This window comes from Sebastes fasciatus, chromosome 23 (assembly GCF_043250625.1).
Source record: "Sebastes fasciatus isolate fSebFas1 chromosome 23, fSebFas1.pri, whole genome shotgun sequence".
Taxonomy (NCBI): Eukaryota; Metazoa; Chordata; class Actinopteri; order Perciformes; family Sebastidae; genus Sebastes; species Sebastes fasciatus.
Window position 1 is genome coordinate 13,174,520 of NC_133817.1, and position 22,429 is coordinate 13,196,948.

Sequence of the window (22,429 nt, forward strand, 5' to 3'; positions counted from 1 at the left end):
TGTTTACCTATGTATTTATTTAATTGTTCTTTGTATGGTTTAAAAATTTAAAATAAAGTCTGTGGGGGAACTTTTTTTTAATAAATCAACAATAGTTAATTTCCACAGCCCTGCTGTCTTGTAAACAAAGTAAGAATTAACTGAGACAATGACAATGTATAGACCAGGCAGATAAAAATGTATATATATATATGTATAAAAAATAACAGTAATAGTAGTAAAACAGATTGAAATAAAAACTAGATTAATAAAATAAAATAGAATAAAATTATACAAATTAAATACAATAAAATAAGTGATTAATAAAGTAACAATTAAATAAAATAAAATAATACAAATGAGATATATTAAAATAGGTGATTAATAAAGTAACAATAAAATAAAATAAATAATACAAATGAGATACATTAAAACAGGTGATTAATAAAATAACAATAAAATAGAATACAATTTTACAACTTAAAAACAATAAAATAAGTGAATAAAATAATAACCATTCTTAATCAAAGTCTTAGCTGAATAAGTTTTAAGTTTATGTTTAAAGATTTCAAGAGTTTACTGTTCCTAAAATATAATCACAAAATATGATATAACTTGTGTGTTGGCTGACTGCAATTAAACTGTGATTAATGTCATAAATATTCTAGAGAAAATAAAGCCTGCAAGAGGACAAGCAAACCTCAAAAAAGAAACAGAAAGTCATATTAATGTAGGCGTCTATATGGTCATTTTGATGGTGTTATTGCCTGATCTATTTATCTGTACTTGAACGCGGCCCTGAACCGAAAGTGAAAGTCAAGCTTCTTGTGAAATGAAACCTTCAAATCGGTGTCTGAGTAAGACTGAGTAAAGGGGATTTAAAGGAACTATAAAGCTTTTATAAAGTCGATTTTTGGCTCTTTATATGCTTGTTTATTCTGCATTTTTTTGGTATTAGCCTATTCCAGTGCGTATTTTCCTCACAGCATGGTGAGTCTACTTTACAGGCATCACTTTGGACTAAAGAAAGTGTCTTTGTGATGTGTTCAGCATTTGTTTTTGTTGTTTTTACAGGAACATGAAGAGGAGCCAGGCGATTATTGGCAGGAGGAGACATCAGGTCAGTTTGACATTTTAAATTCCTGCTATAGTAGAATTACTTCTTTGTATTTGAATGTTTGTGAATGTTATGCAAGAAACTACTTTAAAAAAAAAAAAATTTAAAAAAGTATGAAAGAGTGACTTCAGGAAATAGTTATGCATGGATAGGCCTAGTTATTGGACATGAAGTCAGACATTAACTTGGGACAGTGAAGAAATACGCAGTTAGTGTTAAACATTAACCTGGCTTTTATAGCTGGCCAGTTGTCAAAGCTCTGTGTCATTAAGAGAACACATAATACAATCCCATATTCATTTATTCTACAGTCAATGGGAAACATTATGAGTGGCAGCTGTCAAATGGACATCAGTGGCTGCCAGTTGACCACGACTATGTGATCGAGACCCACTACTGCCAACCTGGAGCTAAAGGAATCACCCTCAACTTCAGTCAGTGGTCAGTGTTGGGATTTTTCAGTGTTTATGAACAGAAAATAGGGCATTCAACATCTCTTGAAAGTTTGTAATGTGTCTAACAAGCACAGAAATGTTCAGGTATTTTATTTTGGAAGCACTTCTATATAAAATCTGGACGTATTTTAATGGAAAATGGCATATAAAAGCTGATTTTAAGACTTTTCTGCCATTATAAGTTTGACCATTTGTTTGAAACAGTATCTAGTTTATTAAGGGAATAAAAGTGTCCATTGAAACTGTGGATGGTGATATTAAAGGGGTCCTATTATGCATTTGTGCGTATTCCCTTTCCTTTAGTGTAGTTTTTTATGCATGTAAGAGGAAGGAAAAGGAAGCAAGGAAACGCCTAGCTTGAAGTCCCGCCTTTTCTTCCGTAACGTGGTGATGTCACCGAGTAATATATTTGCATAAAACCTGCCTAGCAACTAGTTTGGCACACGCTCAAACGAAGCTAGTTAAAGCGGAGCTGGAGCAGAGACCGAAGAGTTTGGTTCGGTTGACCAATCACGACAGAGTGGGCCAGCTGACCAATCAGAGCAGACTGGGCTTTTTGGGAAGGCGGGGCCAGGAGCTCAAACAGAGCGTTTCAGACAGAGAGTGAAAAGAGGCGCTGCAGCACAGCCGGTATGAGAAAAATGAAGCGCTTTTTGAACATTAAAGCATGTAAACATGTTCTAGTAGAAACCCAAAATACAAGTATGCACCCGAAAACTAAGCATAATAGGTCCTCTTTAAGAAGATTTGATACAACAGTCGTATGGATAGATTTTGTTTTGGTGCAATCAAAACAAAATGTCACATTCAAAGAAGTAGATATCAAACTGAATCATATGTGTCTCCACAGGCAGGTGTTCATAGACTTTGATAAGTTACAGACTCTGACTGCAGGTCTGAAGGTGCAAAGGTTAATCCTTCTTCCTCAGGGCCAGACAGAGGACATAGGCTGGTACTTCAGAGATGACCAGCTGTGGCGTGAATATGGATCCCAGGTGAGGAGCATCAACCCTTAAGTTCATTTGATTGTCGGGGTTTTCGGAGACTGAATGTCCTCCTCATCCTCAGAGCTCCAGCATGTCGTCCTCCTCAATCAGCAGTGGAGAAATTGAGCGCCAGTTCACTCTAAACCCTCGGGGGACCTTCAGGTTCACAGTGGGCTCGACGGGCTACTCGCTCGACTTCTCAAGTATGTCATCTTTCATTAATTTTTTGTTCATTTCATGTCTTTATAGCTAAATCTAACTGATGGTATTTCACTTGGCAGCCATGACCCAAACAAACTGCATCACAGGGCTTCGCAGGAATGTGAGAAGGCGTCCGAAATTCACTTCCAACGCAGAGAGGTGACACTTTTCATCTGTTGGAGTCCTGTTTTTGTCTATAAATGTTTATTCCCTGCATTTAGACTACCGACTATTGATCTGTCTGCTGACGAACAGCCTCACCTCAATCAATCAAACTGTATTTGTATAGCACTTTTCATACAGGTTAATGCAGTTCAAAGTGCTAAACAGATGACTGACATGCCCAACGTAAGACAGAACCGTTAAAACAACAAAAAAGACAAAAACAATTCAACAATGTGATAATTCGAGACCAATGCTCACAAGACAATAAAATCCTAAAAATGGAATAAAATAAAATAAAAAGCTATAATAACAGTAATAGTAGCAAAACAGATTGAAATAAAAACTAGATCAATAAAATAAAAATAGAATAAAAATATACAAATTAAATACGATAAAATAAGTGATTAATAAAGTAACAGTAAAATAAAATAAAATTATACAAATTAGATACATTAAAATAGGTGATTAATAAAATAACAATAAAATAGAATACAATTTTACAACTTAAAAACAATAAAATCAGTGAATAAAATAATAACCATTCTTAATCAAAGGCCTAGCTGAATAGGTTTTAAGTTTACATTTAAAGACTTCAACAGTTAGTTGAAATATTAGTCTCTCTGTGTCACTCAGAGAGAAATGGTCGCACCGTAGCAATATATTTTTACCTTCGCAATATTTTTATGTCACTGAGAATTTTAGCATAATAAAAGTTTGTTTTTCTTTGCAGCCTTTACTCCACCTCAGCTTCCTCCTCCCAGCTCACTGATGGAGGCTACAAGTGGGAGTTCATGGGAGACGAGGGGAACTGGACAGAATACAAAGCACATGTAAGTAGAGCAATCAACAATTTCAGTTGTAGTAGACGCTTGTAAACGAAACTTACAAAAAAAAAAAATATTTTACTTTCAGCTAGAAACTTTTGTCATGTTATGGTACGTAATAGTATAACTTTTAAAGATAGTTAAAGGTGCTATTGATAACATTTGATACATGAAACCTGCCTTGGCGGAGGTCTGCGCTCTCCGAGTACACTTCTAGTTTATGTTGAGATGAGCGGTAAGTCGCTGCGCCATACCACGCCAGAGATACCACGTGATACCGACGTCGTTTTACTGTTGGCTTACAACCCTTGGCAGAAATGGGAACCAAACATCAGATATCTTCCACAGAGATAAACAAAACATTCATTTTGGACCCGCCAAAAGTATTTAAATTATTTGTCTACATAAAAATGTTATCAATAAGACTTTTAACTTTCATTCTTCATCTTTTTCCTGGTGAATAATGTCAGCAGTGGCATCTAGTGGTCAAATTGAAAATACTTTGAATGTGCATTCCTCTATAAGGTGGGCTTACTTTTTTGTATTTCTGTATAGGTATGTTCATTTGACAGCACTGCCATTGAGAGTCAATACCAGCTGAATCCACAGGGACAACTACACTTCAAGATCAAGAGATACTCATACACGCTGGATTTTTCAAGTAACGAACCCACATACAGCAATGAAGCCACTCCTCTGCTAAAACAATCAATCATTTTGCTTTTGTTGAGGGCAGCAGTTTAAAGGGGACCTATTATGCTTTTGTGCTTTTTCCCTTTTCTTTAGTGTGTTATATAGTTTTTTGTGCATGTAAAAGGTCTGCAAAGTTACAAAGCCTAAAGTCCACACTAAAGGGAGTTACTCTCCCCCACAGGAACACTGCTCCGAACTGCCTCCTGATCACCTTGCTTAAAGTCCCGCCTTTTCTTCAGTAACGCGGTGATGTCACCATGTAACACGTTTGTATAATACCTGCCTAGCGGCTAGTTTGGCACGCCTTGAAAAAAAAGCTAGTTAGAGCGGAGCTGGAGTGGAGTCTGAAGAGTTTGGTTCGGTTGACCAATCACAACAGAGTGGGACAGCTGACCAATCAGAGCAGACTAGGCTTTTTGGGAGGGGGTTAGGAGCCCAAACAGAGCGTTTCAGACAGAGGGTGAAAGGGATGCTGCAGCACAGCGTGTATGAGAAAAATAAAGCATTTTTTTTTAACATTAAAGCATGTAAACATGTTCTAGTAGGAACCCAAAATACAAGTATGCAACTAAAAATAAGCATAATAGGTCCTCTTTAAATCACCATTAAATCTCTGGTTTATCACAGACATGTGTCAAGTCAATGACAACATCGGGACTACGAGAGGCGTGAGGAGGACTACTGACTCTGGGAGTCAACAGAACAGCAGGTCAGGAGAAACATTTCACCATGAGATAAAAAAAAATCCCTTTAAATACAACAAATGAATCCTTATTTTACCCATGAAAACATACAAAACATCTTAATTGAATTAACCAAACCCCCTTAAATTTGAAAAGCCCCTATATGAAAAATTAAGAGCAATTTAAGCTATACATAACTTGACCCTTTATTTACTAATACTAATTTACATATAATATTCTACAAACCTCATAATAATACATTTTGTTTGTGTTATCTAAGTACAGACGTAGGCAAAGTTGTTGGAAACGTTCCGTTAAAGAGAGAAAAACCCACAATGGTCACTGAAATAACTTGAAACTGACAAAAGTAATAATAAATAAAAATTTACTGAAAATTAACTAATGAAAATCAGCTGTTGCTTTTGAATTGTGGTTCAACAGAATCATTTTAAAAAACAAACTGATGAAACTGGCCTAGACAAAAATGATGGTACCCCTAGAAAAGATGTAAAATAATTTGACCATAGGGACATATTAAACTAAGGTGTGTCCTGTAATTAGCATCACAGGTGTCTTCAAACTTGTAATCAGTCAGTCTGCCTATTTAAAGGGTGAAAAGTAGTCACTGTGCTGTTTGGTATCATGGTGTGTACCACACTGAACATGGACCACAGAAAGCTAAGGAGAGAGTTGTCTCAGGAGATCAGAAAGAACATTATAGACCTTCATGTTAAAGGTAAAGGCTATAAGACCATCTCCAAGCAGCTTGATGTTCCTGTGACTACAGCTGCACATATTATTCAGAAGTTTAAGGTCCATGGGACTGTAGCCAACCTCCCTGGACGTGGCCGCAAGAGGAAAATTGATGACATATTGAAGAGACGGATAATACGAATGGTAACCAAAGAGCCCAGAACAACTTCCAAAGAGATTAGAGGTGAACTCCAAGGTCAAGGTACATCAGTGTCAGATCGCACCATCCGTCACTGTTTGAGCCAAAGTGGACTTAATGGAAGACGACCCAGGAGGACACCAAATCATAAAAAAGCAAGACTGGAATTTTCCAAAATGCATATTGACAAGCCACAAAGCTTCTGGGAGAATGTCCTTTGGACAGATGAGACAAAACTGGAGCTTTTTGGCAAGTCACATCAGCTCTATGTTCACAGACGAAGAGATGAAGCATCCAAAGAAAAGAACACTGTACCTAATGTGAAACATGGAGGAGGCTCGGTTATGTTATGGGGCTGCTTTGTTGCATCTGGCACAGGGTGTCTTGAATCTGTGCAGGGTGCAATGAAATCTCAAGACTATCAAGGCATTCTGGAGCGAAATGTGCTGCCCAGTGTCAGAAAGCTTGGTCTCAGTTGCAGGTCATGGGTCCTCAAACAGGATAATGACCCAAAACACAGCTAAAAACACCCAAGAATGGCTAAGAACAAAACATTGGACTATTCTGAAGTGGCCTTCTATGAGCCCGGATCTAAATCCTATTGAACATCTGTGGAAGGAGCTGAAACATGCAGTCTGGAGAAGGCACCCTTCAAACCTGAGACAGCTGGAGCAGTTTGCTCACGAGGAGTGGGCCAACATACCTGTCGACAGGTGCAGAAGTCTCATTGAGAGTTACAGAAATCACTTGATTGCAGTGAGTGCCTCAAAAGGTTGTGCAACAAAATATTAAGTTAATGTTACCATCATTTTTGTCTAGGCCAGTTTCATTAGTTTGTTTTTTTAAATGATTCTGCTGAACCATAATTCAAAAACAATATCTGATTTTCATTAGTTCATTTTCAGTGAATTTTTATTTATTATTACTTTTGTCAGTTTCAAGTTATTTCAGTGACCATTGTGGGTTTTTCTCTCTTTGACGGAACGTTACCAACAACTTTGCCTACGTCTGTAAATGAGTCTTTCTTAAAAGGCCCCATAAAACCCTTGATTAACAACAGATTTTAAGGGGTGCATGACTTTTCCCTTATTCCCTTCCCATTTGTAAATTAACTCAATGCTAAATTACTATTACGCATATCTATTTTTGTCCGTCTCTTATGCACCAAAACTGCATAGCAACACCAGCTCAATTCATTTGGCAGTAATATGTGAACAGTGTGTAAATGTTTTCACCTATTCTTCAGTTCCGGCACACTGCCACGATGGCAGTTCCAAGATATCGGTGGAAAATGGAAAGATTATTTCAAAGGAAGCAAAGGAAGCAGCATTTCCAGTCAGGACATCGAGCTCAAGTACCAACAGAACCCGTCAGGAACCATCACGTTTACCACCAAGAACTTTAGCTATGAGCTCAACTTCTCAGGTGAGCTGGAAACATTTGCATCTACAGTTAAACATCTGTATTCAGGCTTTTGTAGAACCACTTATAAAGTGGTAATGTTACAGTAATGGATCACTTTAAATCTGTCTTTTGCAGCCATGACTCAGAGGAACCTGTCCACAAACACCAGCAGATCAGTGCGACGACTTAACCAGTGACTGTGGGACGACAACAGATTCGGAGGTCGGAGGTTAACTTAATGTTAATCCTCATAGTTACTTCACTGCCTGCCTCAGGTTGTGTCTCATATTGGAATGATTTAATACTGTTTTTCAACAAGCTGCCTCGTCTATTTGCTAATAGGATGATTATACTATACCTTTTGTGCCAAAGTGTGTTTTCCTGTCCATGGTTGGATTTAGGGTTTGGGTTCGTTTAAAGTTAGGCATCATAAATTAATAGCGTAAGGTTGGGTGGAGATTAAAGGGCAACTCCACCGATTTTACACATCACAGTCGGTTTACAGGTCTTGAGGAGTACTATTTCATGTGTGAAAACATTTGTGTAAGGCCTTTTGTGGTTCCAGAGGGAACTGAAATTTGATAAATTGCCTCAAGTGATGTCACATGAGTCAGTGTCGGTTGGAGACTACAAGTTTGAAATTGAAAATAAAAAATCTAGGGGTGCGGAGTTAGAAAGAATTGAGCTTGCCAAACCTCTGTAGTCCGCTGCTCATCTCTGATTCAGGCTAGCGGCTTGAGGCTACATTAGCCGCTACCAGCATAACACACCCAAGGAGGGTCCAAACAGGAGATGCCATGCGTCGTATCATTGGCGTACAACGCAACGTATGACCGCAGCTCCAGTTGCACTGCACGTGTCATACCCCATAGCTCAAGACCGTGTCCCAGCCTCTTTCAATTAGCCTTGAACACACCCAAATCTCAGACCAAATTGTCAGCAGTCGAGTTGCATTGTGGGTAATGTAGGCACTAGGTTTTGACAGAGAAGAAGAGTGCATGGAATAAAAAAAAAAGACGATCTCTTTTTTTAAGGTAAGGGAAATCACAAATTGATGGGGAAACACACTCGACACCTCTTTTAAACTAAAACCAAACGGGTGTTTACCAATGTTTCATATAACTGCCTATTTTTTGTGCATCTTAAAATGTTAATGATTCATAAATACTGCCTTGTAATTGGAGCACTTTTTAAAAAGAATGTGATGTTTACCTTTTGACAAGATACCTCTCTTAACCTAAAACCAAAGGCAAGTTAACTTTGATGTTTCATTTAAACATGGAAATCTTAAATGTTCATTAATCCTGCCATGTAATCAGTGCACTTTTTCTAAATTAAAGTTGCATACACCCCACTGTCTGATCTTTATAAAGCCATCACACAAATAACGACCACCCTTTGAGAGTATTACGATTGTGTACTTTCCTTTATATGTACAGATTTTCATTGAACCACCTCAGAGACCAGCACCTTCAACACATAAAACAAAGGGGCCACACTTCACATATATTGACAGCAGTGGTATACAAACAATCTTGTAGAAGAATAAGCTTTAGTTTTTTCTGCTTTGGGGTTCTGCCGGGATATGTGACGCACGCTTCACAGATCACATCCACTTTGAGATGAAGTCAAAACTGCACTCTACGGATGAAAAAAAAAGCTCCAATTGCGGAAACATTTCGTAGTCTTGTGTGACAAAAAATGGGGACATGAACAGAACCCTTAAGAGTCAAATTCACTAGCGAGTAACACCGCCATGCAGCTGGAGAGAGCTCACCGTGTATCGGTGGCATTATTATTACACAAAAACTAAAGTTGATCCAATAACAGACGTTACAACAATCATTGTCAGCGGAAACACAGTGTGACCGAGGTGCATCTAAAAACCCTAAAATGGTGTAATCATCTTCAAAAAACGTAAGATTTAGAATGAGTACACAGCTGTTTAGAAAATCTGACAGACCCATGTGTATTGTAGGTCGGTGGAGATGAAGGTACGGACGCATCGACGACGGCTGCTGGAGCCAATCGACGTGCACCCTTAACAACCAATAAGGATTATTGCACACGACTCATCTAAGGCCTCTTAACCATTATCACGCGGACATCAAAATGCCAAGGCCCTCACAGAGCAAGCCATCTTTAAATAGCTATATATTTACACTTCATAATAATAATATGTCACCAGCACAAGTCCCTCGGACAGCTGAAAAGTGCTGAAATCGAAATATATAGTGATAATCTTCATCATTGTACAAATTGGTCAACAGAAATGGTACGCAGGAGGATTTTGAGACCCTTAAAATCAGAGCAAATCCCGCTGGATGTGTGAATAAAATGGAATCGTTATTGGAGAAGATGCTAAAAATAATCTAATTATAGATCTTTTGTGGTCAAGTTCAGTAACATGCAACAAAGCCGGAGAGCTGATTAAAAGGAAAAAACATATTAATACTTGAGTAACAGATGAGTGTGTCTAGTCCTACTCGTGTACCCATGTAAGGCACGACAGCCTAAGCAGTGCATGTGGTCCTTGTTTGTCGCCTTTAGCATCTTGTTTAAAAGGGCACTGCTGTAATAGCTACTCCACATCCCTATTCCACTATAAGACACAGATGAATCATTCATACTGCATTTACAGAATTTGTTTTTGTTACCAAAAGGAGGTGATATGGTCGTCAACAACCAGACTAAACTAACCCTTCCCTTTTCAACATGCTTGCTTCGATGTCAAATTAAAAGGAGCGTTATGTAGCACTGACGTCTAGCGTTTTAAAACGGGTAACGGCAGTCCAAATTCAAAACACTGGAGTGTTGGCCCGTCCGCTCCTCCCGTGTGACTGATAGAAAGTATATTATATATTGGTCCTTTAAGTAACGCAAAAAAAAGCAAGCATTGGAACCTGATGATAAAAGAATGAGACTAGACTGAGTCCAGTTTGTGTTCACAAATGGAGGTTTCTGGTGATGCATGGAAACCATGGAGACGGACTGCAGTGGGGATACTTCCCCCCCCGTCTGAACCGTCAATTTTCTACACCCCCGTTCACATCGTCTCCACGGAGGAGCCTCCTGGATGCAGATCAGTGACTGCAGGCTCGTCAGTGCTACACTTCAAGCTACCGACCACTGGGCTCAGATATTTTGTTTGTTTGTTTTTAAGCCAACTCTCTGATCACTTTAGACATGCAGCGAATCCTAAAATAGTCTGGAGAGGCAATAAAGACACAGAAGCCTGAAATTGAGCAGATGTGAAGCCTTCCTTCTTTTTTTTTTTCTGCCAATTTTTGAGGGGGTGTTTTCTGATGCAACGTGTTCAGTGAAGTGAAATCCACACCATCCACTCAGTCATTCATGAGATGAACACAAAGCCTTCCTGAATAAATCTGAGTTGGGATTAAATCTCAACCCACGACGTTTTGGACGCCCGAGAATGTCAAGTACGAAACAGTAGGAAACCCCCAGCATTTAAAGAACACAGCATAGAAGAAGTAGTTCCCCGCGCGCCCCAACCTTTTGTCCTTCTGGTCAAGTAGAAATTCAGGTGAAAGGTTAATTTACCAGCTGAATGTGAGTGAGAGTTCAAATTTATACCAGGTTGTATTCAAAATACACACCTTTTGAGAGGTTTTTGAAATAGTCACATTCAATCAGCGTCTTGTTCTGTGAGAATTCAAGGCTCTTCTGTCCAAAGTTATTAAAAGAATATACTTGACCCTTTTTTTTTTTTTTTTTTAATTTAGCCGAATAAGTCTTTCAGATCATTGTTGACAGATGCGCTATGTTTAATTCCACTTTGGTTCATGCTAGGTGCAGCAGCAGGTTGAGAAAAGTTCTGCGGGTTGAAAAAAGGGTTCGCTTGCATCCCGAAGCCGCTGGGCGCTCCTCCCATCGCCACCGGTGCACCCTGCATCTGAGTCTGAGCGTTCTGGGCTGCGCCGTATTGATTGAGCCAAGGGCTGTTGGCGCCGGGCGTCGCCTTTGGACCCATTTGGTTGAGGGTGACTTTGGGCTGGTTGGGTGTAAAAAGACTGTCCAAGGCCGACAAGTCGGGGGCTTTATTCGTCTGCCCGATGTGTCCTTGATTCTGCGTGAGGGCTCCGAAGTTTGGGGTGCTGGTGGTGGTGGCCATGCCGCCATAGAGGCCGGGGCCTGCGGGCCGCATGCCCATCCCCATGCCTCCTGTCTGGAAGCCCATGGGTGAGTTGAAGCCGTTGGAGACCGGGGCGCCCATGGAGCCCACCATGGGGCTGGAGGAGGGGAAGGCAGACATGGTGGCGCCCTGCACTGGGGCTGGTCGCGCTGCGTTGGCCAAGGACAGGCTGTTTAGGGTTGTCATGCTGTTGAGCAGGCTGCTTGTCAGATCCTTAGTCTGCAATGTTAAATGTAAGATTTAAAGACGTTTCACACCAAGCATGGATTCTCGTCTGAAAAATGTACATAGAAATGTATAAAAACTGATTTTGCCACATCAAATTTGGGGGTCCGATTAGTTTATGTATTGTGTAGTTAACGTTAGCCCCTTCCGACATTCTCTCTCTGGATAGGTTTTTGTTGTGTGGAGTAATTCATTTGATAGATAATTTGCACCGCACTGGTGTGCATAGTTGTCAATGTGGAAAATGTGAATGTGGATTTTCCGTGTGTTTGTGCACACAGACGTTTTCAGGCATTACCTTTGCGTTGGTGGCGTTGGCTGGTTTGATGCTCTGCGGCGCCAACGGCTGCTGGTTCCTCAGTTTGGCTGCCTGCTCCTGCTCCTTAGCCAATCGCTGCTTCTCCTCCAGAGTCAGAGACATCTAGGGAGGCGCAAAGGAAGAGAGACCGTGAACAAATTGGACTACGGTGAAGGACAAAGGTGAAGATTTGTGTAAATGAGGTATGACATTGTTCCCATACTCTATTAGGCTGTGGGGCTGCTGCTGCTGCTGATGATGATCCATTCTCTTTTCCATTAACCCCTGAGCCGCCAAAGATATCATCAATCTGAAAGATAGAAAATGGAATCACTGCAGCACAGAGAGGGTAAGACATAACATTTCCAGGCTTTTTCAGGAACTTTAAAAGGAAAAATAATTAGATTTCTTTCACACAGTACTGTAAAAATATACCCATGTTCTCTGATCTGTTACCTGGTTGCCACTGCCAGGTGGGCTCTTAGTCTTCTCTGATTGGCTCCCTGGGTTTGTGATGTTTATACTCCTGTTAGAAGAGACATGAATTTGAATAGAGGCATTTATACAAGCCTGGTTAGTCATGGCATTATCATATCCATGTGGCCAGTATCAAATGCTAATTGCTTTTTAAGTCAGATCCATCACCATAGACGATCTATCTAATTAATATGTATAACCATTTCAGATTTCATCAGAGAGAATAATTGTGACGGATCACCTCTGCTGCTCCTGCATGATGTGCAGCTGCTCCAACTTGGTCTTGTGTTCGTTCTCCATGCGAGTCAGCATGTCCCGTATCACCGCCATGAACGAGTTAAACTGAAACATATCAGATAATATTAGATAAGAGGGAAAGTAAAACAAAAAAGAATCACAAGTATGCATTCTGTGCGTTTCGTGTAGTACCTGGTTAAGGTTGAGGTTGTTGTCTATACTAAGAGAGACCAGGTGAGGAAGGATCTTGGTGGCAAGGTGCTCTTTGGGGATGCCCAACTTCTTGTGGCTGAAGGTGCACTTATAGATTCCTAAAGCGAGGAGTAGGAAAAGTCCAATAACCAGTCATTAAAGGGTTTCAATAACACAAGTAGGAAGTGGAGTGTGACCTGATTATTTAATACCTAGAATTCCCATGAGTACTGCTGGTTCTCTGGAGGGGATCTGTTGTAGGAAGGGCAGGATCTCATCAATGACGTACCACTTGTCGAGATACTCCAAAATCTTCCCCAGACACACCAGAGAGTTCACTCGTACCTACACAGTAACAAAAAAGAAGATGCATGCATAGACAGATTCTTAGAGAAGGATAAGGGCAAAAGCAGGAGAAAAAAAAATATGATTCAAGCAAAAGGCAGCGGTACAAGCTGAGAGCAGAAAATGATGGAGACTCACAGCGAGTGAAGAGGTCTGTAGGCAGGCTGATTTGATTCGAGGGATGAGCGCGTTCTTCATGGACGGGTAGTCAATCAGGTTGGCAAACGTCGGGATGATGTTCAGGCACAGCTCCTGCTCGGACACAGATAAGATGTTATGAAACTGGACGTTTTTATGATGCCAAGGGCATTCGTTTTAACTGGTAGCACCGAGTGCAAGGTTTCCAAGTGAAATGCACTAAAAAATATACACCAATGTGGCAACTATTTTCACAATGTTTGTTGCTTTAGAAGTACAAAGCAACCAGAAATCTCAAACTGGCATAAAATATGTTGATACAGGATCTGGCCTTTTCAAAGATCAACTAAACCTTAGCTCCTTCAATCATGACCTATTGGAGGATGATGACCCCTAGACAATTTTGCCACCATCGGCAATTGATCTGGTGGTTTACAACTGACTGTTAATTTCATCTCACCAACACTTAAAATACTAAGCAGTAGGGGTTTGAATCTTTTGGTATCTCACGATTCGATTTTGATTCTTGGGGTCATGATTCAATTCAAAACGATTCCTGATTCAAAATGGATTCTATATTGAGTACATAGGGGTACTAACTTTTTAAATTATGGCATAAAAGCAGAGTAAAGTGTGTATAAGATGATGGAGTTTTTATAGTTGAAAAAGTTACATCAACTGATTGCAATAATGTAAATGCACAAAGGCAAAATTAAGACAAAAGGTAACATTTATTCATTCTAAACTTGCACAAATAAACCCTTTTTTTTTAAAGTTTTTAGTATTTTCTCAATTCTCAGGGACTTTAAGAATAACAAGTTCGAAGTTAAATAAAAATAAAATAAAAATGCTGCCATTTGCATAAATAAAATAGGTATGCTTGGGCTAGCTGCCTTTTTTATTTCTCAGAAACTTGCAAATTTCAAGAATAAGTTGTGCAAAAACTAACACTGTAAAACTGATATTTTGTGTGATTTTTCAACAAATCACACAATAACGCTTGACACAACTTTGACTTGGTGTGTAGGATTACTGTCTATCAGTAGGAATATATTTTTTATCGAAAAAAAAGCAGGGTTTTAAAAGTTGATTTTTGGAAGTTGTGAATCTTGATTCTTACGTGAATCGAATTTTCCCCCCAACCGCTAATAAGCAGCCCCATGTCCCCCCACTGTACCTGGATCTGTACAGAAGGAGCTTCCAGAGCTCTGTGGACCATAGGCAGCACGCTGTTCTTAATCTCCTCCGGGGGCGTCTTAGTCAACAGTAGATCCATCTTCTGCAGGAATATCAGCAGGATCTGCACAGCACAGGATCCCAGTTAGCAAAACAAGAGTCAAAAGCTCAATGCTACTTTCTACATACGAGTAAAGTAGTAAGTGGAAGTTAACAGAGACGGTGCTCTCAGTGGATTTAGTGTAAGCTTTTAGTACTACAAACAACACAACACTCAAACTAGCTGATGTGACCGAAGCGTATTCACAGCAGAGACCACTCACCATATTACTAGCCTGAAGAAGAAGCATGGGAAGAAAAATACAGAGAAAGACAAGTCTTGATGAAGTGGCAGACCAAACCCAAACAGATGCATGCTAGTTATATTTAACTGATTGATCTCACTTTCAAATCTCATACACACAAATGCCAAAAGGGAGAAAATATCATGCAAAGATTTAAAGAGGGAAATCACACTTTGTCTGAGTTTCACACGTGCTTAGACAACAATAGTGATACTGTTAAAACAACCAGCTTTGTTTCAGACGTGCATATGAATACTGTATGTGTGTCCACCTGAATGGGCTCTTGCTGCTTGAAAACAGGCGTGAGGTCCGGCATGATGAGGCGAACGTACTCCTCCTTGGTGCACTCCTCTGCGATCAGCAGCACGTTGGGCAGCACGAAGGGAACCATGTCCGGGTTGACAAACTCAGAGGTCAGTGCGGGTAAGATTCGATACACCACCACTCTCTGAGAAAGACGAAGAGCAGAGAAGAAGTCACAAAAGAGCATTCAAACTGTAATTCTGTATGTTCATTAGGGGTGGGGGAAAAAATCGATACAGCATAGTATCGCATTATTTTGCGTGGTAATATTGTATCAATACACGGACGTCAAGTATCGATCTTTCATTATATAAACTATTAACCTCTTAACAATCTAACGGCCACTATTCTGTCTTTCAGAGGTTGTAGCGGGTTCAGTCTTAAAGCTAGAGTAAAAATACTGGTATTATATGAAACTACAAAACCTAAGGAATCAATTGGTACAAACCACATCATGTTAGCTTATCGGGAAGAACGCTGAATAATGCTCCAAAGTTACCATTTTCAAAGGGGTCCCTTGACTTCTGACCTCAAGATATGTGAATGAAAACTCTGAGATGAACAGAGTGGAAACTGTATCTTATTAGATAAAACAGATGTTGAGAAACTGCATAATTTTCAGTTGAAAAAAGGTAATAAATCGCATTATATCTTATTGCAATACACAGCAAATCGCAAAATGTTTAAAATCGCAATAATCGTGATTTAAATATTATGATAATATCATATTGTGGGCCCTGTGGTGATTCCTCGTCTGTATACCATCAAATGAACCTCAACTTGCAGTATCTGTACGGTAAAGAAATCGGAAAAATATCCATACATCGCTCATATTTTGACCGTTTAGCTCACCCTTTGTACCCGATACACACCGTATTTCATAAACTAAATGTACGAGCAATTACCTTTGGTAGTTTGGGCAGGACTTTGGGGAGGCCTTTGTAGAACTGGGACTTCTGCAGGTTGTCCCTCTGGAAGAGGGAGTCAAAGTACTGCAGGGTCACAGCGCCCACGTCGTCAAAAAACGGAATCTGAATTTTACACAAAAAACAGAAAGAAAGAAATTTGTCCCCAAAGAAAAGTCAGATATTACAAACATAAGCACATACTGTGAAAACACGCTATTGTTTGAGTCTTTGCACACGTCGTGACGATGCGAACCTTGGTCATCTGGTCCGCATCCGGTCGGACGTTGGGTGTGACGCTGAGCAGCATTTTGACATGTTCCCGAACCTCCTCTGGGATCTTGTTCAACACTGCTGGACTGATGCTGCTCAGCTACAATCGAGAGACATGGAGAGAATGGAACAGGACAGAGAAGAGGAGGATGAAACGAGTCATTGATTGGTAATAGTAACACTCTCTTCTTAAATATCAAGTCATTGCAGCAGACAACTAAAAATGCGCTGTCGCTCAAGTCCACATTAGCTTGGTATCAGCTGGTCCTGGAGTGCGTCCAGTCACAATCATTATTTCAAGCATGTTTCCGTTTTACTACTCAAATCAAATCTGGACAAGACATCCGCCTCCACTATGAGCTGGACAATGACACAAATCTGAGCTGACAACTGCGGTTGCCAGAGAGAAGAACGTGAGAAAAGGAAAAGAAAACAAGCATTGGGGGAAAAAAAATAACTGCATGGCAAAGTACAATTTTCTGAAATATTTATGATCCTTTGTCTGTCCAGTCATTCGTCATGCTGTCACATGTGGCACGCCTCCACCCACCTGATCCAGTTGCCTGCTGAAGCTCTTAAATATGTCGTGCTTGTTGATTTTGAAAACAGGCTTGCCCTCATTGAAGACGGCGTGCATGACCACGCCCAGCGAGTACATGTCGGAGGCGGCGTCACAGCTGACGGACAGGATGTACTCAGGGGCGAGGTACTCAGGGTTGGGGAGGCAGAGCGGAGGGAGGTTGGGCTCCCACTCTTTACACGTGTACTTAAGCTGAAGAGGATGAGAGAACGTGAGAATATAAAGATGTGACAACACTGCAAAACGTTTTTTTTGGGAGATCATTTTGAAGGCAGTGAGACAGACGGTCTTCTAACACACCTCGGTATCTGAGGGGTTGGTGGAGGAGATGCTGAAGTCGAAGCCCATGATCTTCCAGGCTCCGCTCTTGTTGAGGATGATGTTCTCTAGAGACAAGTTGCCGTGGACCATTTTCACCCCACTGTGGAGAAAGGACAAACCCTCCGAGATCTGAAGGGATAGAAAAATGTCAGCTTTGTCAGGAATCAATCAAAACTTTATTTGTATAGCACCTTTAATAAAGGTTAATGAAACTTGTTAACGAAACTGACGAGTTATATTCATTAAAGAAAGTTGATTTAATAAAAAAAAGACTAACTAATTTAGTCTGATGAATCACTTTATTCAAATTGAGGATTTTGTTCAAGGATTTTTTTATATTTCTTTTTAGGATTATGACGTCTAGAACTGAAACTAACAATTATTTTCATTGTTGATTAATCTGTCGATTATTTTCTCGATTAGTCAATTAGTTGTTTGGTCAATAAAATGTCAGAGCTGGTTCAACTGGCTTTGAGGAGTAACAGCATATGAATGCGTATTGGACTTCTAGATGTAGATTACATGGTGCTAAAACCTGCCGGACAACTCAGATTTAGTGGAGTCGTAATAACAAAACGACAAGTTCTCTTTCAAAAATGTTTCAGTATACATCTGATAGATGGAGAGGCTGATGATTTACAAGGAAAAAAATAAATACAAAATAATAACCTTAGCTGCAGTTCAACATTGAGCAAGCTAACCTCTACTGCACTCTCACCTGTAGCAAGCCATACTTGGTCTCCACATCATAGAGTTTGTACTCCTTTATGTCGCTGGGCACGGGGCTAGGCAGGTTCTCCCACTGGCCCAGCACGTTGGACAGACTGGCAAACACCGGCTCTGTACAGAACGCCAAGCAGTCTCTGAGGGGCAGAAATAACATCAGCATCATTTGAATTGAAACAACTGCTTTTTTAAATGTTGAGTTTTCTTGAAGACAAATAGCAACATGAGCAAAGGCAGAAACGGAGAAGTCTTTTGAATTTAGAGCTGCCCTGGGTGAAGACAAAGTGGTAAACAGAAAGTAAGCACAAGACTGCCTCAACCTTACCTTATCTTATCTTAGGGGGCTATAAATTATTCAGGTAGCAGTCTACAGAGTCTTTTGATCATGACAAGCTTCTACTCACATATGCACAAAGACAGGCAGAGAAATACATTTGTTATGCAACTTTCCCCCTCGAATGTCAAGCCCCTCTATGAGCTGCAACTCATTCAATTTGTCCATGATATAAGTGTTTGTGTGTGTGCGTGTTAATCACCGTGACTCTTCCAGAGGATGCTGCACAGTCAGGAGACGCGGGTGACGCAGTCTGGTCAGCTGTTGCACCCCTTTTTTCAGCGAATCAACGATTTGGTCCTTCTCAAATTTCTGATACTTATCAATCATCTTCTTATCAAACACAAACACCGCTACTTCCTGGAGGGATCAAAGACAAACAACAAGGCACTGAAATTAGCTTTATCAAGTCCCACGGCTACTTCTGGAGTGGAAAGTCCTTGTTGACTTCAACAACAGCACAAACATAATCAAATGTCTATTGGTGTTGCACGGTATACTGATACTAGAAAGGTATCGTAATACTGATAGTAGTACCACTCTCTGCCTGAACTGTTACTGATTCAATGGCAGGAGCGCTATTTTACAAAAAAGCTTATTAAACGCTGTTTAATGAGTGATATCTGGTAGCGAATATAAAGTTTACCATCAAAGAAATCACATAAACTCAAGTATAGGGGACATAAGAATACTGTATACTATGTCGATTTTTTAATTAATAACTTTTTACAATAATAAAGAACTTTAAGTTTCATGTTCTGTCATCTATTATTCCATCACTTTTCCTGATGTTTTAGGTTTTGCCGTGGTATCGTTTCAGTATCTGTATCGAGATACTTAGGCAGGGTATCGTATCAAGGTAAAAATGTTGGTATTGTGACAACACTAAGACATTTAAATCTAAACTTTGAATGAATTGGAGCTGGTCTGGTCAGGGGGAGGATATTAACACCTAACACACGCACCTGTTTGGTGGACTTCTTGGTTCCATTGTAGATCCTCCAGCACAAGCCAGGACCCCCGCTGGCAATATGTCGTCCAACCTCAAACTCCCGTGTCACCGGGTTGCCCATGACAGCGCTGGTGACATCCGCCGTCACCTTGGTGACGGTGCTTTTTAGCTTGTTCAGCATAGACTCCATGTTCACGCCTGACCTGGCAGCTGAAGTGAGAGAGGTGGATGACAGACCACCCAGGACAGGTAAGTTTATAGTCAGTCCAACGTTAAAACCACAAAAGTCTTTGCAATCACTGAAGGAGGAAGCTGGAGCATAACCCTTTCTAGCCAAGCAAAAGCCTTCAACAATCCATTCGACATGCACTCTAAAAATGCACCTGCTTTAAAATTTGGACCTCAAAGTGGCCACCGGCGTCCTGCCTGTGCAGGCTGAGGAGAATAAGAACCATAACAGCCCAAGCTGTCCCCTGAAATATACAATGACTCAGAGCAAACCCAGCCACGCCACATTAAGGCTCTCTTTCAAAATACTTCAGAGTGACTTGAAAGCATGTTAGGCAACAGGAAGTCAGAAAAGAAGAAGAAGAATAAGAAGAATAAGAAGAAGAAGAAGAAGAAGAAGAAGAAGAAGAAGAAGAAGAAGAAGAAGAAGAAGAAGAAGAAGAAGAAGAAGAAGAAGAAGAAGAAGAAGAACATGGCTGACCACATTATTTCTATGTGAGAAATTTCTTCAAGGTTTCATCTGTCTTAAGTGGGCTTGTGGTACTTTCATGTATATTTCACTGCTCTGCAACAAGGCTGAATAAGCTTTAGTCTATAAATTGAAATGCAAACGGTACAGTATGCATAATTAATTCCTTACAGATGCACGCATAAAAAATATATGAAGCATCATTATTAAATGGATCAAAGCACACTAAATCTTAATCAAAATTTGAAAGCCCTTGCCAAGACCCTCCCTGGCCAATTCTGTTAATGAGAATCCCTGCTTGTACTGCATATACAGTATATAATGTATCCTCCTCAGCCGATGCCAAATGCACATATATATGAAATACATCAATAAGCATGGCTCAATCTGATGATGCCAGCTTTGTCAATGTTTACGTCAGTGTGTCAATCTATACTACAACAGCCAGATCTACTTGAGTCTAACCCAAAACAATAAAAGGTAGCTTCATTTCAACAAATGGAACTGTTGGAAGAGAGATTGCAGGATTTATGGCCTGATTTACTCAAATGTACGGGTATTATAATATCTGTGTTACTGCTCATTATTTACCTTGTGATGGATAGACGGTCTAAGTCAACAATGCATGACAAAAGCAATCAATATACCAGACGCAAATCCATGGCCATAACAAGACCTAATCATAAAAGGTATTTAATTAAATTACCTGGGGAAAAAAGTTCGGAAACTTGTGTTTGGTTGATTATGCTCTGCCAATGGTAAACAGTGTATTCTCCTGTTGGTTTTGAGTTGTTTTGGTGGATTGGATGATTGAAGTCTCCATCAGTAACAAGGAACAAACAAGACATATTGGCTATTTTACACTTTATTCATTTAATACACCATCAGGAGCCTCATTGGCAGAGCATTTTGGCAAATTTTTCTTTGGCGCTACCCACATAATCAGCTGTGCTGCTCATCCCACAAATGTATGATCCTTACAAGTTGGACATCATTGTGAAGGTCAATAAACAAGCTTTCCAACGATGTAAAATACAATGCCAATTAGCATTGTAACAACAGAGAAATAATCCACCAAAACTTTTTTTCCCCAGTTTATATCAATAAGCATGGCTCAATCTGATGATGTCAGCTTTGTCAATGTGTGTGTCAAGTGTCTCAATCTTTCTCAGTCACTCTCATTTAGTACATTTTCTACAACAGCCAGATCTACTTGAGTCTTAACTCAAAACAATAAAAGGTAGCTTCATTTCAACAAGTGGAACTGCTCTAAGAGAGATTGCAGGATTTCTGGCCTGATTATAACATCTGTGTTACTGCTCATTATTTACCTCGTGATGGATAGAAGGTCTAAGTCAACAATGCATGACAAAAGGAATCAATATACCAGACACAAGACCTAATCATTAAGATATTTCATTAAATATTTACCCATGCATGAGGCTGTTAAAGCTTTTTTATCTGCAACAGGTTTGAAGGATGTATTTGCCCAAAGAGCCCCTGACATTGTTATGATGTTATCTTATGATTGCAGTAATTTACTTTGCACGATTCTGTCAACATTACATGCTTTAGATAGTAGTGGCCAGATTAACAGAGGTAACTCACCTCACCAAAACACCTGCAACAGAGCCTTCCTAGCACAGTCTAGCCAGCTAGCTAGTCAGGATACCAGACAGTTAATCTAATTAACACCAGCTTACTACCACGATTATGCTTTGACAGGCTGTTCATGAGCGGTTAAACTATAGTTTAAACGTTGTGTTAAAGCATGTAAAGGTTATATTCATCGCTTAGCATGTTTGACAGAGAGATAGCTCGATGCTAGCTGAGTTAGCACAGTAGCTAACTAGCCAACAATGCGTCATTACAGTCTGTTTGTTTCATTCATAAACTATCACTCTCTACAGCGACATACCTCGATACGAAGAGGGCTGTAAGTTGTGTTTCTTGTTAGAAGTGGACTCTCAGCTGTGCCGCTGTCAGTAGTGGCTGAGAAACATGAGGAACATGAGAAACACAGCCTCCATGTCTCACAGCAGCAGACGAGATGAGCTCAGTGCGCGAGGAGTCAACCGACAACCGACTTCCGGCTTGTCAGGTGCGTCTACGTCATCAGCAACCAAACTGTAGGCTACATCCAGTCTCCTGATTCACAGTGTACACAAACACTGAGGGATTTTTTTTTTTTCAGTGAGTGTTGCATAAATTATAATAAACTGGGAAAAAAAAGTTTGGAAATTTGGGTTTGGTCGATTATTAAAGGGACTATTTGTAACTTTCAGAAATGCTTCTTAACAGCGACACCTGTGGCCGTGAAATCAACGAAAGTCAAGCTCGCGCTTGCTCGCTCT

The 22,429-nt window shown here is 40.1% G+C and overlaps 2 protein-coding genes across 4 annotated transcripts; one reads left to right on the forward strand and one right to left on the reverse strand.

Moving 5' to 3' along the window:
* Nucleotides 1-781: 781 nt before the first annotated feature.
* Nucleotides 782-8,753, forward strand: LOC141761531 (uncharacterized). 2 transcript variants are annotated; one of them, XM_074624899.1, is made up of 11 exons: nucleotides 782-910; nucleotides 1,054-1,099; nucleotides 1,408-1,537; nucleotides 2,402-2,546; nucleotides 2,620-2,740; nucleotides 2,819-2,897; nucleotides 3,634-3,733; nucleotides 4,283-4,388; nucleotides 5,048-5,129; nucleotides 7,242-7,420; nucleotides 7,535-8,753. In XM_074624899.1, exons 1-11 carry the CDS (start codon nucleotides 905-907, stop codon nucleotides 7,594-7,596), a joined length of 1,056 nt encoding a protein of 351 aa, XP_074481000.1. In that variant the 5' UTR covers nucleotides 782-904; the 3' UTR covers nucleotides 7,597-8,753. The 2 variants fall into 2 exon arrangements, with proteins under 2 accessions (XP_074481000.1, XP_074481001.1); XM_074624900.1 differs by having other exon boundaries at nucleotides 851-969.
* Nucleotides 8,754-8,806: 53 nt separating this feature from the next.
* scyl2 (SCY1 like pseudokinase 2) lies at nucleotides 8,807-22,180 on the reverse strand. 2 transcript variants are annotated; one of them, XM_074624896.1, is made up of 19 exons: nucleotides 21,994-22,180; nucleotides 19,392-19,588; nucleotides 18,629-18,786; nucleotides 18,085-18,229; nucleotides 17,346-17,495; nucleotides 17,016-17,237; nucleotides 16,449-16,565; nucleotides 16,193-16,318; nucleotides 15,256-15,432; nucleotides 14,964-14,975; nucleotides 14,642-14,764; nucleotides 13,465-13,578; nucleotides 13,194-13,326; nucleotides 12,982-13,100; nucleotides 12,794-12,894; nucleotides 12,532-12,601; nucleotides 12,299-12,385; nucleotides 12,076-12,198; nucleotides 8,807-11,771 (listed from the first exon to the last, which is right to left on the reverse strand). In XM_074624896.1, the coding sequence occupies exons 2-19, from the start codon at nucleotides 19,566-19,568 to the stop codon at nucleotides 11,139-11,141; spliced, it is 2,787 nt and encodes a 928-aa protein (XP_074480997.1). In that variant the 5' UTR covers nucleotides 19,569-19,588; nucleotides 21,994-22,180; the 3' UTR covers nucleotides 8,807-11,138. The 2 variants fall into 2 exon arrangements, with proteins under 2 accessions (XP_074480997.1, XP_074480999.1); XM_074624898.1 differs by lacking the exon at nucleotides 14,964-14,975.
* Nucleotides 22,181-22,429: the final 249 nt, after the last annotated feature.

Coding starts and splice junctions, on each gene's coding strand:
- LOC141761531 (XM_074624899.1), top strand. Junction 5,130..7,241: donor GGGAGTCAACAGAACAGCAG/GTCAGGAGAAAC, acceptor CCTATTCTTCAG/TTCCGGCACACTGCCACGAT. Junction 7,421..7,534: donor CTATGAGCTCAACTTCTCAG/GTGAGCTGGAAA, acceptor TGTCTTTTGCAG/CCATGACTCAGAGGAACCTG.
- scyl2 (XM_074624896.1), bottom strand. CDS start 19,568: ATGGAGTCTATGCTGAACAAGCTAAAAAGCACCGTCACCAAGGTGACG. Junction 12,386..12,531: donor CACCTGGCAGTGGCAACCAG/GTAACAGATCAG, acceptor TCTATCTTTCAG/ATTGATGATATCTTTGGCGG. Junction 11,772..12,075: donor CCAACGCCACCAACGCAAAG/GTAATGCCTGAA, acceptor TTAACATTGCAG/ACTAAGGATCTGACAAGCAG.